Raw genomic sequence first — 18,407 nt, 5'->3', positions numbered from 1 at the left:
CTGTAAGCCAATCCCCTGGTAGCCTGAAAAGAAAGGAAGCCTTTTGGCCAAAGAGAGTGTCCTGCCTCAGTTTCCCAGCTCCTTCCGGGCGTGAGATTTTCCACCTCCATTCCCGTGGGAGCTGTGATGGGACTTGCAATGTCTGCGGCTTCCCCGGAATTACTTTCTCCAGGCTGATTCCTAGGTCCTGGCATTTCTGGAACGCAAGGAACACATCTCTGTCCAGTTTCCTCAGCAGCTCCTGCAGAGGTGTCTCTGACAGCTTTCCTCTTCAAGGAAGAACACAGCAGTAGCCTGGCTGGGCTTAGTGGATGGGATGTGGCGGGAGTGCAGCCTGAGCCAGGACTTGAATGAGGAGCTCCAGTAACCGCCGGCACGTGTTCTTTAGTCCCCCAGGTCCTCCAGAGCTGCGCCGAGTTCATCGAGCAGCATGGCGTGGTGCAGGGGATATACCGCCTGTCCGGCGTGGCGTCCAACGTCCAGAGACTGCGGTAAGAGTGCTGCGACTGACAGACACAGCTGCCAGCAGGGGCACGTGCCCTGTTGCGGGCGTTCAGAGGCCTGCGGGCAATGCCTTAGCACCAAGAGAAGGTCTCCTTTGGGAACATCCCATCCAGCACGGCTGACGTGGTGCTGGTGGCCGAGTGGTTGTGTTCTCCTGTACATCAGGAAGCCCTTCCAACTCTTGATTGCATTGGGTGTGGCTTTTGACTTGCTTTCCTCTTTCTCAACCGTTTTCGTGTCCTTCTCTGCAGCCAGGAATTTGAGTCTGAGCAGGTTCCTGAGCTAACCGTCTGCGACGTTCACAGCGCGAGCTCCCTCTGCAAAATGTACTTCAGGGAGCTCCCGACCCCCCTGCTGACCGACCAGCTGTACGACAAGTTCTCGGTAAGCACAAGGCAACGCCTTTCCTTTCCCTCTTCCCTGGGCCTCTTGGGAGATGGCTGCAGCAGTGCCCCAGCTCTGAGGCCCTTCTTCTGTTAGCGCCACGGGGTTTACTCGCATGTCTTTGCCACATCCTGCATTGTGCTGATGCTACTTCTGGTGGCCCCAGGAGGTGGTTATTTCCATATTCATAATGCTTGCGAGAATTCCTGTGTTGTTTGTTTGTTTGTTTGTTTTTTGCTATTCCCAACTATTTCTGGAACGGGAAGGGGATTAATAGCCAAGGGTACTTGAAGATGAATGCCCCCTGCGAGGAGCTGAGCTGCCCAACCAGGCTGTAAACCGGCCCGGTGCTTGGACTCCTTGGCCTTGGTGGCACCAGATGCGTGCCGCTATGTTCGCCAGTTGCCTCTGGGGAGGCCTAAAATCTGTCCCTGTGCTGACCAGCAGCGCACTGTCCCCATGGTTCCCGACCCTGCGGCAGGTATCTCGCCTGATTTGTGTCTCAATCCCTTTCTGCTCTTTTCCAGGATGCTGTTGGTGCCACTACGGAGGAGGAGCGGCTGGTCAGAATGCGGGACGTCATCCAGCAGCTGCCCGCTCCTCACTACAGGTCAGTGCTGCCCTCAGCCTGCAGAGCTCAGCCCTGCTGCACTTCAGAGGGCATTGGAGCGATTCCAGGCTTTGTCTCACGCGAGCAACGGGATGCCTGGGTGTGCTGAAACACTGCATGGGGTTAATTGATGGGGTCAGTTCCTGGGCACGGGGCACGCTTGGTGCAGCTGATGGCTGTGGCTGTGCTGTGCTGGTGCTGGGTTCTGCAGCGTGGCACTTGGTCAAGTTGGATCTACTTCATCTTCAGCATCAGTAGCACTAATAACAACTAGTGTGAATTGAGGTTTGCTTTGTGAGTCGCAGCACGGGATGCTGGCTGGTGCTGAACATTTACCTCTCTTGTTTCCCAGGACCTTGGCGTATCTGATGAGACACTTGGCCTGTCTGGCTGGGCACTGCTCCACCACAAACATGCATGCGAAGAACTTAGCGATTGTGTGGGCTCCAAACCTCTTAAGGTAAACTTCTTTTTCCGTTTCAACAGAACGCTTACATCTGTTCTCCAGTAGAATAAAGCAGTCCTCCCTTCTTCTGCACCACATGTGCTCTTCTCCTGTAAAATCTGCAGTGAGTGGCTGACAGCAGAGCAGGAGCCTGGACTGTTCTCCAACCCCACGTGGGCGCAATTTCTAGCTGAGCATTGCTGCTCTCTTGTTTAGATGGGACTGGTGTGTCCTTGATCAGCCAGGAGAACTTCTTCAGTGGCATCACTGATTGCCCACTGCGGAAGTCTCCAGAGAACAAATGTGACAGCTTTGGGCTGCAGTAATTCAGACCTGGGGAAGCGATCTTGGCTGAATGACTTCTAAAACCTGCCTTTTCTACAGATCACAGCAGAGCGAGTCTGCCTGCGCCAGTGGGAGAGCTGCCTGCACAGAACTGCAGACGCAGTCATCTGTGGTGGAATTCATCATTGACCACACAGACGTCCTCTTCTGCTCCACATCTGGACCTGACATCGCAGGTGGAGCAGGTGAGTGTCTTCCTCCATTAGCTTTATCTTGATCATACACCTGGATCAAATGCAGGCCTTCTCCAAGTCCTTTGAAATACACTTTTCCTGTCGAGGGGACAGCAGACTTCTAACCTAACCTGGGCTTAGGTTAGAATCTGGCACCCTGTTGCTGGATGCTGAGAATGTGCAAGCCCAAACTTGACAAGGAGAAAACTGTCACCATCATTATGATGTTTTGCAAGCAGGTGAAGCTTGGTGAAAGTTTGGCGGCGAAACTTTCTCAGTTCTCTGCCCCCCTTTTCTAGGGTTTTTGTTTGCCTGTTTCCACACAGTGAGCTGCTCTTAATTATGACTGCATCCTTTGCCATAGACACATGTCTGAGCACATGGTTATTTTGAGCTGCTCTTCTTGCAGCGGCTTGGTTAAACAAGTCTGAGGAAAACACAGCAGCTCCCCCGGACCTGTGATGGCTGTCCTGCCGCTTTCTGATCCTGGCTCTCACCTGTGGTTTTCCCTTCCAGGGCACAGTTCTCTCTCAGGGCCCCAGTCTGTGCAGGCGTCTTCTCCTGCCACAGAGCTGCTCAGCCTGGAGGAGGCGCAGGCACGGAGGCGAGGCCACAGCAGCTCTCCTGTGGTTGTGACTGAGAGCAGGGACATAGAGGTGGAAGAAGGCCCCGCAGCTGTACGGGGGAAATTCCACACAGTCATCGACTTTCCATCTGAAAGGTAAAGAGGACTTTGTTTTCCAGCAGCTATCATCACTGTTTGGGTGGCTTGTGTTTGTTTTGTCCCCACTATTTCTAGTGCCTAAACTTGTGGAAACTAGATTTAATGAATGGTGCCTGAAGTGTTGCAGTGAATCTCCACTCCACTTTGGACTGTGAGATTGAACTAACATTCAGTTGCCTGACGGGCTGAGTTTAGCCACACAAGGCTGCCGTTCCTTCCTTGCTGGGCAGGCAGTCACGAGATGCACAAAGCCACGCTGACGTCTACCCTGGACTGTGCTGGATGTACCTGGAAACGTTGGGGTTTTCCGGACTTCACGGCCACGTGCCTGAAACCAATTCCTGTTCTCCTGAAAGCAGAGCTGTTGGTCAGACCTGCTGGCACGAGAAACTAGACATGGCAGTGAGATGGGCCGATGAGCTGTCAGTGTCAGAGTCAGAGATGCTTTTGACGTTCCTTTATGGCTGTGCAATTCCTCAGCCAGCAGTTATGCCTGCCAACTCAGTCAAAGCCTTCCTTTAGGCGCTGTCCTGTACAGGTGTGTGGAGCCTGTGGACCTCACGTGCTCTGCATCTTGCTTGACACAGTTGAGGGGAATTTAGCCAGCAAGACTTCAGGGCTGAGCTGTAGGAATGGAACCATCCCTCCACTGCTTGAAATGGAGCGAGTTTCTAAGCTGTGTTTCAGCAGGAACCAGGCGGTGCTAGGAACAAGCAACTGTTGGCAAGAGCTCAGTGCAGCTCTTCCCTCACTCTGCTCCACGCACGGCTCACACCATTCCCTGTTTTCTCTCTCCAGACCAAGTCCGCCCAGCAAGATAAAGGAATCACCAGCTGGCTGTTGGTGTTCCTGCTTCAGCCTGGGAAAACCATCTTCTGGGGCCAAACGCCAGCCACAGCGCCGTCCCAGGGAGCCCTCAGAAATAGAAATCGTAGTGCTGGCAGGTAAGGGTGCAAATCCAGCTTTCAACGCCTTGCTTTTCAGCAACATAGAATTCTTGCTGTCAGTGGGCTTGTATCTACTTCCAGCGTTCCAACCCATACCTGACACCTTTAGTTCACCTGTGATCAAGAACCACTTTTGTAATTCAGCTTGTGAAAGTTTGGCACTAACCCCTGTGTATCCTTCCTAGATGAACTGAGCCCTTGTCCACCCAGAAGAGCCGGAGCAAGTAGCGAAGCTGGGCTGTGTGCTTCCCTCAGTGGAGAGCTCTTGGGAAGCACAAATGGCTGCGGTTCACATGACAGCCTTCCATGTAACAACAGTGATGGAGAGAGGGAGCTCATCCAAGTTCAAGCCCTCATTTCTCCCGGCTCTGCTGAAGATGCTGACCTGAGCCCGCCAGGCACCACAGTCACCAGCCTGGACTGTGACCCGGCGCCTTTGCAGTGCAGCCCAGCCCAAGCACAGTCCGAGTGCCCCGACAGCAGCACCTCTGTGCAGGAGCAGGTTGGCATCACCGATGAGAAGCCGTGCCTCTTGGAGGGGGGCTTAGAATCAGGCCCTCAGTCCCAGGCACCGTGCAGCGGATCTGACAGCTCTGAGCCACTCTCTCCGTGACCTTTCCATCCAAGAGAGGACGATTCCCACCTTTACCTGGACCTCTCACGCCCTTCTGTCCTTTCCTTTAATAATAAAAGCACACTCGTGCTCACTCAACACCTTGAATGCCTGTGGAGTCTTCATTCACGAGGACTGGGATGAATGCAACACACAGCAAGGCACCTCAGCTTGCAACGCTGAGGCTGCAGGGTGCATGAAGCAGAGCTCCAGGCTTGTTCCCGTTTTGTCTGGCTTCGGGATGTCTGCAGCTCCCATTTGGTACGGTAGCAAATAATCTCTAGCATCCTGGATGCTGCTTGTGATAACCCCAAGCTTCCTGGCGGTGGCTTTGTGATGCCCTTCAGGGCTTTTTGATGCACTGTGATGCCTTGGCTGCTCCCTAACACCTTTCTCCTCCAGCTGCGTCCATTCCTGGCTCTCAATCTCCCAATCTGCAGTTGGCTGAGCCACCACACGTGGGAGCGGTCGTTGGGAGCCGGCTGTTGGAGGCGCGGCAGACCTCGGTGGCAGCCGTTGCTGTCCTGGCAGCAGTGAGGCGGAAGCTGAGGCACGACGGGAGCGAGTGCTGAGGGCAGCTCTGCCGGAGGTGTGCGGGAGAGCGGTCGCGGGACAGGGAGAGGAGCCCTGCGCGGCCCCAAGCAAGGGGAGATGGCCGAAAAGGGGAGCACGGGAAGTTCCGCCCGTGGGTGAGAAGGGAGGTCTTTATGGTGAGGATGGCGCAGCTCTGGAACAGGCTGCCCAGGGAGGCTGTGGCTTCTCCTTGTCTGGAGATATTCCACAACCGCCTGGACGCCCACCTGCGCAGCCTGCTGTAGGAGCCTGTTTTGCAGGGGTGTTGGACTCAGTGATCCCTGGAGGTCCTTCCAGGCCCAGTTCTGTGCTTCTGTGATGTTACTCCTTGCTTCTTGCAGCAGCACGGTGTTTCAGAAGAGAGAAAAGCATGGCGGGCATCAACTGGATTTCTGTGGCTGGTAAAGCTGTGCCGAGAACTGGGCTGACTGCTGCCCCTGGCAATGTGTGCAAAGTCTGCAGAGGCAGAGGAATGACTTTTCTCTCCAAAGTTGAGCTTGTCTAAGGTAGGTCACTGCTGGGAGAGCTTCTGCTTTAAAGCATCAAGTTGTATAAGTAAGGTAATTTAAAAAGCAAGCTTGCCAGTTCTTTTTTACCTAAGTGATTTTTTAGCACGGGAAGGTTGGAGAGGCTTTTTGCGAACCGAAGATGGAGGGAGGAAAAGCAAGTGAAAGGCACGCTGTGCACAGCCAGCACACAGCACCTGCACCATTGCCCTGCACAAAGGAGGAGCAGCTCAGCAAGCTTGGCCTGGGCCATGGAAGGGAGCGTGCAAACGTCTGGAGCAGCCCCAGATGGGCTGGTTCTGCAGGTTGCTGTCTGCTGCTGTTTTCTCACATCCTGTTGCTCGGGGGTGGATTTGTTCATGTTCAGAGCTAGCAGGAAGCTCGCAAAGCCCTTTGTTTCAGCTGTCCCAAGGCTTTGATCCCTGGCTGCTGGGATGGGGCGTTTGAGGAGTGATGCCTGTGCTGTTGTCCAGCCAAGCTTTGGGGGTGAGTCTCGTTACCAGGGCATGTCTGACAGGACTGAGGGTGGGGGACCGGGCCAGTGGCACTTTGCTCTCGGTCTCGGTGTTTGTCTTTGCTCAGAAGGGCAGGTGGTGAACCTCACGAGCCAAAGCCTGCAGATGGGGTTTGCGGAGAAAGAGGTCCTGCAGGCCTTGTGTGGCAGCCACGGAGCTGGAGCGAGGCTGCGTCAGTGTAAAAGCCCAGCAATGCACAGAGGTGTGAAGGTGAGCTGTGGGCTCGAGTATCACAAGAGGGGGTGTGCATGGTCAGGGCTTGGATGCTTCTGTGTGTTTGAAGTGACTGTGGGGTAGTTAGCACTGCTGGGTGAGCTTGAGTGTCTGGAACAAGTGTGACGTGTCTTCCAGTTGCACGCTGTGTTCTTCCTGTTGTGTTGAGCTCTTGAGCTCCAGCCCTAAGTGAGGATGCAAGCGCTACTGCAGAAGGAACGGGTTGAGATTGGAAATGCAGTGCAAAGGGCTGGAGCCAGCAGGAGCTGGGATGTGATCATCCCCCTGTACTCAGCTCTGGTGAGTCCTCACCTTGAGTGCTGTGTTCAGTTCTGGGTCCCTGACTACAAGAAGGACACTGAATCCCCGAGATATTGCCAGAGAAGAGCAGTGAAGCTGTGAAGAGTGTAGAGCACCAGTCTCATGGGGAGCGGCTGGCTGAGAGAACTGGGATTATTTAGCCTGGAGAAGAGGAGGCTCAGGGCAGACCTTATCCCTCTCTACAATGAGCTGAAGAGAGATTATGTCGAGGTGGGGGTCGTCTTATTCTCCCGTGTCAGTAGCGATAGGACTGGGGGGAACGGCCTCAAGTTGCACGGGGGGAGATTGAGGCTGGACGTTAAGAAACACTTCTCCAAGGAGTGCCCAGGGAGGTGATGGAGTTACTGTCCCTGCAGGTGTTCAAGAAACGTTAGATGTGGCAGTGAGGGACGTGGCTTAGTGGGGAATATTGGTGGTAGGTGGTCGGTTGGACTGGATGATCTTGGAGATCTTTTGCAAGCTTGCTAATTCTGATTCTGTGAAAGGCATCTGCTGGGCGAGTGCTTTGATGGGTGAGCATCCGGCTGCTGGACAGCAGGCAGCTGTTGTCTGTGCAGACAGCCACATCCATGGGGAGTGGAGGCTTTTTCACCTTAGCCTTGTCTTTCATGTCTCACGTGCAGTAAGTCCTGTTGTTACACACAGCATCTTGGGGGCAACCTTGATTTCTGCAGCCCCGAGCTTTGTGGCATGAGAGCTCTCGGCCATGCTTCTCCCTGTGATGTGTGACCGTACGGAAGGCCTCGCAGAAGCCTGGGTAGGTGATGGCAGTCGCTCCTCCTTTCCCCAGCGATGCTGGAAATAGCGTGGAACGGGACGGGGGGACATCCCAGCCGTGGGTTCCTCTCAGCAGGACTGAGCGGCTGTTCTGATCCTCGTGTTTGAACTTGAGGGAATCTGATGCTGAGTAGAGAAATGAGGGGCTTGTTCATAAAGAAGAAAAGACTGTGTCGCATCTTGTGGTGCAGGATGTTCTCCGAACTGCTGCTAACAGTGCCCAGGATGCTCCCTTTTTGATGGGGAGAGGTTTAGCAGGGATTTCTTAAATGAAAATAGTTTGTCGTGTAATTTCCTTTTCATCGACCTTTCATGCTACTTCTTGATAAGTTATCTTTGGATTCTCAATTAATATTTATTATTGAAGAGAACTGAAGAGAATACGTACGCACCCTGCGCCTTCATCTGCACCGAGAATCTTCTGAACATCTTTGCACCGTTTCTTCTTGGCCCTGAGATGAAGCTGTGTGCAATATGGGCTTGGATGCATTTTCAGTCCGGTGCAGGACACGTAACCCTCATCTGAGTTGTCACGCTGACAAGAACAACACAGTAGCAAATTTTTCAGGGTTGCGTGCTTTACTTTACTTTTTTTTTTTTTTTTTTTTCCCCCCTCCAGTCATAACCATGGAACCACAGAAGCATTACCCAGGCAGAAGGAGCCTTTGTCACCTGGACTTCCTACCAACGACACAGGCAGTGGAAGTCAGCATCCCAAGCATCCATGAAACCCCTGCACAGGACTGGTGAGAGTTACCCTGGCGCCGTCCTTTGGCAATCTCAGGTCTCTCTGTAAGCTCCCAAGCTGTGTCGTAACTCCTCCCGTGGTGCTGACTCAGCTCTCCCAGTCTTTTGTGTGGGAGAGCTGGAGTTGAACTCCTTCCTGCTTCCTGCCTCTGTCCTCCCTGCTTTGCCCATGGCCCACTGAGCCTCCATCCTTGTTAGGTGTCTTGAATTACTGAGTTGCTTAAGGATTGGGTGGACCAATTAAATTCTTAGCGATGTCTCTAGGTCCACGTGTGCACAAAAGCACACTCTGATGCAGTCAGTGTAATGATGAACACACGCCTTGTTTCCTTTAGCCCGTATTTTTAGTTCAGGAGAACAGATTTCTGGAATGATGTTCAGCTTAGCACCACAATCCCCTTGCTGCCCCCCATTCCAGTCACCCACGAGGGCTTGAGATCCACAGGGAGGAAGTATTGCTGATAATTACAATCCATGGTTTTAAAACTGATCTAATCTATGGTGTATGATATGAATGGTCCTGGTGAATGATGTGGTAAGGCATCCCAGCAATTTTCAACAGGAATACTTCAAGGCAGCTTTTCAAGGTTTCTTTGAGAACTCTCCAAGTCTCCAGGAATTTTAAGCGCCAAGGTTTCTTAGCCTTCCGAATGGCAGTGTTTCTATCTAAGCTGGCAGCCTTTAAACCCAAGCCCAAACCGAAGCTTGCTCATCTCAGTGGAGGTACCTTAGCTGTATTCTAATGGTGTGTGCAAAATGAGTTTCACGTTCACGAGTCCTTTCTGACTCGCTGCGTGTTTGATTGCACAGGAAGAAAAGCTTGATGTCTGTGCCAAGGGAGACGTACACCGCACTTGCGCTGCCTGGACGATGTGGAAACTGGAAATTCTGGGGTGTGCTGAAGCATGCCCTCTCAGGTCAGTCTAAGCATACATAGAGTAGACCTGCCTAACCAAACAGGGAATAGACAAACGCATTCTGTTGGGAAATACTCTCTCCTTCTAAGTACCTTTAGAACGTGAGTTTCTTCAATTAATTACTCAACTCATTTCCTTTTCCTGAATGATCCTAAGTTCTTTTCTCAGGCTACATCTGCCCTCTGCTCAGTCCAAGGAGAATCCCTGCCTGCAGATGCAATGACACAGCATGGCTCACAACCATATTTGTCATTGCTTACTCTTATGGTAGCTGCCATCCATGTCCACCCTGCGTATTCTTAGAGCTCTTCTGGAGTCCATGGGGCAGACTTATGGTTGAACTGAAGGGAATTTTTTCATATTGCTCTAGCTCCAGATGATTATCCCTAGTATCATTATATTATAAAAAAAAAAAGGTGTTTTGAAGTAGTGTGATATATATTCTGTGCCTCAGAATGTGGCACGTGTGCCATGAGAGAGTTTTGAGGCCACGAGGACTGCCCAGACAGCGTGAGAACTGTAAGGGCAGAGAGCTATAGGTGATGCAGCGCTGTTTGTGGCACCCGCAGGAAGCGGTAGCTGGAACAAAATATGGCCAGAAGAGTGATCAGATTGTGTTTGGTAAGGAACTATTTCATTAGTTGTAGAACTTTGACAAAATGTATATTCAGGATGATGATCAGCGTGCCAGGTGCTGGGACCATGCCGAAAGAGAAATGGTGTGAAAACGTCGGTGCAATTTGCAATATATCCCCTTCCACAAAGCCCTCAGATCCATGCTGCAACTGCATCCAAAGCAACCCAGAGCCCTGTGCTTGTTGTACCCGGAGCTATCGGTGCCAGGAGTTGCTGCTGTGTTTGCGAGGACGTTGTGTCAGCAGTGTGCCGTCAGTGGGGTTGTTTGATGACAATGAAACAGCTGAATGGTGTACCTCAAGACTAAGAAAAAAGATGGTAGTGGTGACTGTGTGTCTAGGTATAGATAGCTTGATAGAGATCTATAGGAGTCCAGTGTGGATTGTACATAGGCCCTGCGCTGCAAGGTACACTGTTGGGAAGCAATGTCCATCTGCCCGAGGGCAGGAAGGCCCTGCAGAGGGACGGCCTGAGGCCAGTCGTACCAGGCTGCACAGCTGAGGCCAGTCGTAGGAGGCTGCACAGGAGCAAGCGCTGGGTCCTGCGCTGTGGTCATGACAACCGCATGGCAGCTTCTGCAGGATTGGGCTGAGGTAGAATTCCAACCGCCCGCTGATTCTAGAATGTTGGGTGCTGTGTTGGAATCTTCTGGTCCTGTGACATGGTCTTGCCTCCCCACCCTGTTGTCATGGCGGAGCAGCCTGGTGGCCCTTAGTGATGTCACAAGCGGCTGGAATGAGGGGAGGAGCAGTGCGTGCTGCGTCCCTTCATTGGAGCGCTTGAGCTCTGCGTGAGTAGCTCGCTTGTTGCCCTTGTGCAGCGACTGAGTGCCTTCGTTTTCACCCCTTGTGTCTTGCGCAGCATCTTGTAGGTAAGCTGAGACAGGGCGTGGGATAGAGGGGTGGGCAGTGAGCTGTTGAGAACTGCTGGCTGGTGGAGCTCCTAGCAGCTCATACTGCTTACTCTTGTCCATCAGACGTAACTTTCAGCCAGTACCTGCATTCCCAAGCGATCCACAAAGATGGCATTTGTCCCATGGTTTTTCCCTTGTCATCTTTGCTCCATTGTGCAAGCTCACAGACCTGTTCCTTCTCTCTCCTCTACCCGCTCCCTTGGTGCAGCTTTTGCTCGTGGAAGAACAGAGCAAAGTGACAAGAAACAGCTGCGAGTTCAAGGAATTGTCTACCTTGTTCTGATCTCCTGCCAGGTACGTGCCACGCTTTGTCCCCCCACGTGGTTGACCAGCACTGTGTCGCACCATGTTTGGTAACACAGCCTCACTCAGCTTTGATGGGACACTGGTCCCGTGTGGGTTATTTCCCTTCCCCTGCAGCTCCGCCCTCAGAAGGATGCTGTGTGTGGTGCTGTGACCAGCTGGTCTGAAGGAAACCAAACCCTTAGGCAAAGAGTCCTAGGCCCAGTTTGTGCCGAGCTGCAGAGCGTGACCCAAGGTCACAAGCACGCACGCTTGGGCTGTGTGAGTGTGCGCGGCAGCTGTAGGGAGCACAGCAGAGATGCAATCAAGGAAATGTCCTTGATGTGCGGGGCTGCAGCAGGTGCCGGTGGTGAGGCTGCTGGGAGCCGTGGCCGGGGAGCAGATGCACCTGCAGCAATGATTCCTCTCACTGCCCTGCTGCTGCGCTGTCAGAGCGCCCTGGGCGAATGCATCTGCTGCTTTGTGCCAGTCCCCATCTGCTAGCAGAGGGACAGCTGCTTGGTCAAATGCTGCCTAATGGGCTGTCCCATTTGAACGGAGTGAACAGAGTGGTTGCTTCTAGAGCACCTGCCTGTGCCAGAGGATAGCCAAGGGTAGTTCTCCGGTAGTCTCTCAATACTGTGGTGTGTGAAGAGAGAAAATATGAGCGTGTTTCTCTTCAGTTCCAGCTTGTCGTGCCTGCTGTGATGGGCGTCGCGTGCAGCGAGATCAGCTGTGGGCCTGACATGACACGGATGGAGGTAGAGTACGGAGCTCTGATTGGTCTTTGTTCCCTGATTTGAGCCAGCAGAGTGAGCTGCAGATGTGCTCTCCTGCTTTTCAAGAGAGAGCGAATCCTTGCGGCTCTATCAGTGTCACTGAAAAGCTGCCTTAAAGGCTTTTTTGCCTTGCTGCGGGCATGTTCTTAGCCTTGCCGTTCCTTCTTGTGTGCCCATGATAAGGACCGAGTGCATTTCCTGCAGCTTTCTCTGCTGACGTGCTCCTCAGCCTGAAATCCTCCTCGTTTGCCCTCAGCTCCTCACCATGGCCTGTGCTCTCTGTTTCAGGCTGAGAACAACGGGAAGCCCCTGCTGGTCCGTGAGGAGTCATCTCTTAATATCCCAGCTATTGCTGCTGCCCACGTTATTAAGAGATACGTTGCCCAGGCACCGGGTGAACTCTCCTTGGAGGTAAGCAGTTAAGGGCGTTCCTTGTTGTCCTGTACAGAAGAGTATAACATGTGAAGCTATCAGGAATATTCTCAGACACCTTCAGAATGTTTGGTGAGGTGAAGCCCAGCAGATGCGGTTCCAGATTAGACTTGCACTGGGTTGGATGCAGGGAGGAGTTCAGCCATCTCTAAACTATGGCTCTATTTGGCATTGGAATCTTGTGATCAAAGAGCTACTGCCCAGTGTGGTAGCCTGGTCTCTGAGCAATGGCAGAGCAGTGTATGGAGTGTGCAGACCTGTTCAGGATCAGTTCCGCTGACTTATGCCTGCGGTTTAATTGGAGCTCTCCCTTTGGCAAAGAGCCTGCTGCTTTTGAGAACCATTTCATACTGAACAGCTGAATTCTGTGTGTTGTGTATTGCAGTGACTCTTCTACCTCCACGTTCGGTTGTACGACTGCAAATGCCTGAAGAGCTGCACTGGTGCAATGGCTCTCAAGCTTGACGATATTGGGCAGTGCAGAAGAATGCAGTCATTTGAGCTGCGCTTTCCTCCCAGCCGTGCTGAAGCTGGGATTGACGTTGCAATCTCTTGCAGGTGGGAGACCTCGTGTGCGTCATCGATATGCCGCCTCAGGAGCTGAGCCCCCGCTGGAGAGGCAAGCACGGCTTTCAGGTAGGCACAAGCTTCAGACGTGAGAGCGCAACTTGGGTCGAGGCAGGAATCTCAGCTTAGAGCTGCCCTGCCTGCACAGCATGGCTCCTCATGGAAAATGGTTTCCCTGTGTTGGTGTCAGGGGACTTTCCCTTTTGCTGTGGGCTTAGGCCAGAGCTGAAAGTTGGTCTTTGTAGGAAACTGTCTCCTCAATTAACTTAGAAAGAAGAGCCCTCACAGCATGCATCAGGTCACGGCCACTGAACCGCACCTTTGGAAATGCAGCAGCTAGGACACGTGTTTCAGTGTCTCTGAGCTCTTGTGCTTGCACCCATGCAGAAGGTGAAGTCAGTGTCTTTTAGGAAGTCGCTGCCTGTCAGCCGAGATGAGGCAGGGTAACAGAGCCTCTGTGTGCTTGCTGCTGCTGCTGGCTGCAGAAGGCTGGGTAGCTCAGAGCTGGAGATGGCAGCTGCATCTCAGTCAGCAAGCAGAAAGTTCATAGGCTGTGCTAACTCAGATCTAGCTGCATCCATCTATAATATATAGCTTCTGTATGAAGTCTTTCCCTTCGGGCACACTTGATATTTAGGGGTGCATAGCATACTTGTCCTTTCCCCGCTCCATACACAGTTTTATGGATATTTGCCTGCCAATTTGGAATAATTATTAATTTTAAGCAGGCCATTTTTTTGTTGGATTGTCTTACGGAGCGTCCGGCAGGCACGTTATGAGGAAAATGTGATGTTTGAACAGTTCAGGCCTGAGAAACGCTGCCTTCAGTATCACACCTGTCTTCTTCTTGTTACAGGTTGGATTTTTCCCTGGTGAGTGCGTGGAGCTCATTAACGGAAAAATCCCGGAGTCTCTCATCAATTCGGTGCCAAAGCCAGGTATGATGATACATTTTGTGGTGCAGGGAAGCAAAATGGAGTCTTTTTTGGGTGTGTTCCATGTTTAATACCTCCGTTATCCTTCCCAAGTTATCCTCTGTGCTGATGATCCTTCATGCATAGCACGGGGCGTAAGGCTGGTGTTTGTAGGCAGTGAGAATGAGGGAAGGCAAAGGTAGTTCTCCTGCAAGTCAGTACGAGGCTGAGAACAGCCAGCGTCCCTGGTGGACAGATAGAGGTCTGGTTGTGCTAGTGCTTCTGTGCTTGATCAGAACGTGGCTTTTCAAGAGGGTCCTTAATGCCCAGGTTGAGCAAGCTAAGCAAGAGGAGTGCATTAAACTCCATCAGAACGTGCAGAGATTTGGCCCAGTCCTCCTGTGTTTATGACTGGAGCTGGGGAAATCCTAGAATCCTTGTAGAATGGCTTGGCATGGAAGGGAGCTCAAGGATCATCAAGCTCCAAGCCCCCTGCCTCAAGCTGGGCTGCCAACCAAGCTCCACATTTAATGTGGGACTGGACCAGGCTGCCCAGGGCCCCATCCAGTCTGGCCTTGGACTCCTCCAGGGTTGGGGAAAATCCATTTTGGTACGCACTTGCTCATCATGTTCTTCCCGTTTTGAGGTGCTCTGTAGAATGTGTTGTGCTCGGCCTCGTCCAACGGAGCCAAACCTGAGATGAACTGGTTTCTTCCTTTTGTTGTGCAGTGCCAAAGAAGCGCGGCAAGCTCCTCACCTTCCTTCGTTCCGTGGTGAAGGCCCGGCCAAAGCAACGGAAAGAGCGGGAGGTGGAGAAGGAGAGGGTGTTCGGCCGTGACCTGGGAGAGCATCTTCTCCACTCTGGTCATGATGGTAAGGGACAGCCCATTCCTGAGAGCCTCCCTGTTTGGGAACCTAAAGCTGAAAGGGAGATGGTATCTAGCAAGGGGCAGGTTGATACCAATGGAGAAACGGGGAATGGGAGTTGACGACTGAAAGATCAACTGAGTAGGTGATGGCTGCAAGGGAAATGCTGCTAAGGGACAAGCACATTTGTATTTGCTTAAAGCAAAGCCTGTAAGCCAATCCCCTGGTAGCCTGAAAAGAAAGGAAGCCTTTTGGCCAAAGAGAGTGTCCTGCCTCAGTTTCCCAGCTCCTTCCGGGCGTGAGATTTTCCACCTCCATTCCCGTGGGAGCTGTGATGGGACTTGCAATGTCTGCGGCTTCCCCGGAATTACTTTCTCCAGGCTGATTCCTAGGTCCTGGCATTTCTGGAACGCAAGGAACACATCTCTGTCCAGTTTCCTCAGCAGCTCCTGCAGAGGTGTCTCTGACAGCTTTCCTCTTCAAGGAAGAACACAGCAGTAGCCTGGCTGGGCTTAGTGGATGGGATGTGGCGGGAGCGCAGCCTGAGCCAGGACTTGAATGAGGAGCTCCAGTAACCGCCGGCACGTGTTCTTTAGTCCCCCAGGTCCTCCAGAGCTGCGCCGAGTTCATCGAGCAGCATGGCGTGGTGCAGGGGATATACCGCCTGTCCGGCGTGGCGTCCAACGTCCAGAGACTGCGGTAAGAGTGCTGTGACTGACAGACACAGCTGCCAGCAGGGGCACGTGCCCTGTTGCGGGCGTTCAGAGGCCTGCGGGCAATGCCTTAGCACCAAGAGAAGGTCTCCTTTGGGAACATCCCATCCAGCGCGGCTGACGTGGTGCTGGTGGCCGAGTGGTTGTGTTCTCCTGTACATCAGGAAGCCCTTCCAACTCTTGATTGCATTGGGTGTGGCTTTTGACTTGCTTTCCTCTTTCTCAACCGTTTTCATGTCCTTCTCTGCAGCCAGGAATTTGAGTCTGAGCAGGTTCCTGAGCTAACCGTCCGCGACGTTCACAGCGCGAGCTCCCTCTGCAAAATGTACTTCAGGGAGCTCCCGACCCCCCTGCTGACCGACCAGCTGTACGACAAGTTCTCGGTAAGCACAAGGCAACGCCTTTCCTTTCCCTCTTCCCTGGGCCTCTTGGGAGATGGCTGCAGCAGTGCCCCAGCTCTGAGGCCCTTCTTCTGTTAGCGCCACGGGGTTTACTCGCATGTCTTTGCCACATCCTGCATCGTGCTGATGCCACTTCTGGTGGTCCCCGGAGATGGTTATTTCCATATTCACAATGCTTGCAAGAATTCATGTGTTTTTTTTTTTTATTTTTTTTTTATTTCTTCTTTTTTTTTTTTTGTTTGGTTTGGTTTTTTTTTGCTATTCCCCAGCTATTTCTGGAACGGGAAGGGGATTAATAGCCAAGTGGACTTAGAGATGAATGCCCCCTGCGAGGAGCTGAGCTGCCCAACCAGGCTGTAAACCGGCCCGGTGCTTGGACTCCTTGGCCTTGGTGGCACCAGATGCGTGCCGCTATGTTCGCCAGTTGCCTCTGGGGAGGCCTAAAATCTGTCCCTGTGCTGACCAGCAGCGCACTGTCCCCATCGTTCCCGACCCTGCGGCAGGTATCTCGCCTGATTTGTGTCTCAATCCCTTTCTGCTCTTTTCCAGGATGCTGTTAGTGCCACTACGGAGGAGGAGCGGCTGGTCAGAATGCGGGACGTCATCCAGCAGCTGCCCGCTCCTCACTACAGGTCAGTGCTGCCCTCAGCCTGCAGAGCTCAGCCCTGCTGCACTTCAGAGGGCATTGGAGCGATTCCAGGCTTTGTCTCACGCGAGCAACGGGATGCCTGGGTGTGCTGAAACACTGCATGGGGTTAATTGATGGGGTCAGTTCCTGGGCACGGGGCACGCTTGGTGCAGCTGATGGCTGTGGCTGTGCTGTGCTGGTGCTGGGTTCTGCAGCGTGGCACTTGGTCAAGTTGGATCTACTTCATCTTCAGCATCAGTAGCACTAATAACAACTAGTGTGAATTGAGGTTTGCTTTGTGAGTCGCAGCACGGGATGCTGGCTGGTGCTGAACATTTGCCTCTCTTGTTTCCCAGGACCTTGGCGTATCTGATGAGACACTTGGCCTGTCTGGCTGGGCACTGCTCCACCACAAACATGCATGCGAAGAACTTAGCGATTGTGTGGGCTCCAAACCTCTTAAGGTAAACTTCTTTTTCCGTTTCAACAGAACGCTTACATCTGTTCTCCAGTAGAATAAAGCAGTCCTCCCTTCTTCTGCACCACATGTGCTCTTCTCCTGTAAAATCTGCAGTGAGTGGCTGAGAGCAGAGCAGGAGCCTGGACTGTTCTCCAACCCCACGTGGGCACAATTTCTAGCTGAGCATTGCTGCTCTCTTGTGTAGATGGGACTGGTGTGTCCTTGATCAGCCAGGAGAACTTCTTCAGTGGCATCACTGATTGCCCACTGCGGAAGTCTCCAGAGAACAAATGTGACAGCTTTGGGCTGCAGTAATTCAGACCTGGGGAAGCGATCTTGGCTGAATGACTTCTAAAACCTGCCTTTTCTACAGATCACAGCAGAGCGAGTCTGCCTGCGCCAGTGGGAGAGCTGCCTGCACGGAACTGCAGACGCAGTCATCTGTGGTGGAATTCATCATCGACCACACAGACGTCCTCTTCTGCTCCACATCTGGACCTGACATCGCAGGTGGAGCAGGTGAGTGTCTTCCTCCATTAGCTTTATCTTGGTCAGACACCTGGATCTAATGCAGGCCTTCTCCAAGTCCTTTGAAATACAATTTACCCGTTGAGGGGACAGCAGACTTCTGTGCTTAGGTTAGAATCTGGCACCCTGTTGCTGGATGCTGAGAATGTGCAAGCCCAAACTTGACAAGAAGAAATCTGTCACCATCATTATGATGTTTTGCAAGCAGGTGAAGCTTGGTGAAAGTTTGGCGGCGAAGCTTTCTCAGTTCCCTGCCCCCCTTTTCTAGGGTTTTTGTTTGCCTGTTTCCACACAGTGAGCTGCTCTTAATTATGACTGCATCCTTTGCCATAGACACATGTCTGAGCACATGGTTGTTTTGAGCTGCTCTTCTTCCAGTGGCTTGGTTAAGCAAGTCTGAGGAAAACACAGCAGCTCCCCCGGACCTGTGATGGCTGTGCTGCCGCTTTCTGATCCTGGCTCTCACCTGTGGTTTTCCCTTCCAGGGCACAGTTCTCTCTCAGGGCCCCAGTCTGTGCAGGCATCTTCTCCTGCCACAGAGCTGCTCAGCCTGGAGGAGGTGCAGGCACGGAGGCGAGGCCACAGCAGCTCTCCTGTGGTTGTGACTGAGAGCAGGGACATAGAGGTGGAAGAAGGCCCCGCAGCTGTACGGGGGAAATTCCACACAGTCATCGACTTTCCATCTGAAAGGTAAAGAGGACTTTATTTTTCCACCGTCTATCAGCATTGTTTTGGTGGATTTTTGTGGTTTCTTTTGTGTTTTTTTTTTTTTTTTTTTTTTTCCCCCGTTATATCTAGCTCCAAAGCTTGCTGAAACTCAGTTAAACTGATGGTGCCTGAAGTGTTGCAGTGAATCTCCACTCCCTTCGCACTGTGAGATTCAATTAACATTGAGTTGCCCGCCAGGCTCAGTTTAGCCTCACAACGGTGCCGTTCCTTCCTTGCTGGGCAGGCAGTCACGAGATGCACAAAG

At 52.6% G+C, this 18,407-nt stretch overlaps 1 protein-coding gene across 1 annotated transcript in view; it reads left to right on the top strand.

Annotated features, from left to right (window-relative positions):
* Positions 1–5,139: 5,139 nt before the first annotated feature.
* The window catches only part of LOC125689665 (rho GTPase-activating protein 32-like), a 42,560-nt gene continuing 29,292 nt past the window's right edge, over positions 5,140–18,407 (top strand). The window contains exons 1-19 of the mRNA XM_048937135.1: positions 5,140–5,334; positions 5,660–5,824; positions 5,931–6,129; positions 6,227–6,310; positions 6,407–6,549; positions 8,270–8,396; positions 9,208–9,314; positions 11,072–11,157; positions 11,829–11,906; positions 12,213–12,335; positions 12,915–12,992; positions 13,780–13,861; positions 14,567–14,710; positions 15,301–15,403; positions 15,668–15,800; positions 16,368–16,450; positions 16,803–16,910; positions 17,280–17,425; positions 17,920–17,993. Of these exons, the coding sequence (XP_048793092.1) occupies positions 8,278–8,396; positions 9,208–9,314; positions 11,072–11,157; positions 11,829–11,906; positions 12,213–12,335; positions 12,915–12,992; positions 13,780–13,861; positions 14,567–14,710; positions 15,301–15,403; positions 15,668–15,800; positions 16,368–16,450; positions 16,803–16,910; positions 17,280–17,425; positions 17,920–17,993 (1,464 nt within the window). The 5' untranslated portion in view covers positions 5,140–5,334; positions 5,660–5,824; positions 5,931–6,129; ... (1 more) ...; positions 6,407–6,549; positions 8,270–8,277. The remainder of the gene's footprint in view (positions 5,335–5,659; positions 5,825–5,930; positions 6,130–6,226; positions 6,311–6,406; positions 6,550–8,269; positions 8,397–9,207; positions 9,315–11,071; positions 11,158–11,828; positions 11,907–12,212; positions 12,336–12,914; positions 12,993–13,779; positions 13,862–14,566; positions 14,711–15,300; positions 15,404–15,667; positions 15,801–16,367; positions 16,451–16,802; positions 16,911–17,279; positions 17,426–17,919; positions 17,994–18,407) is intronic.

This window comes from Lagopus muta, chromosome 2 (assembly GCF_023343835.1).
Source record: "Lagopus muta isolate bLagMut1 chromosome 2, bLagMut1 primary, whole genome shotgun sequence".
In the NCBI taxonomy this organism is placed as follows: Eukaryota; Metazoa; Chordata; class Aves; order Galliformes; family Phasianidae; genus Lagopus; species Lagopus muta.
Note: the sequence above shows the minus strand (reverse complement) of the source record. Positions and strands in the feature narration are given on the sequence as shown.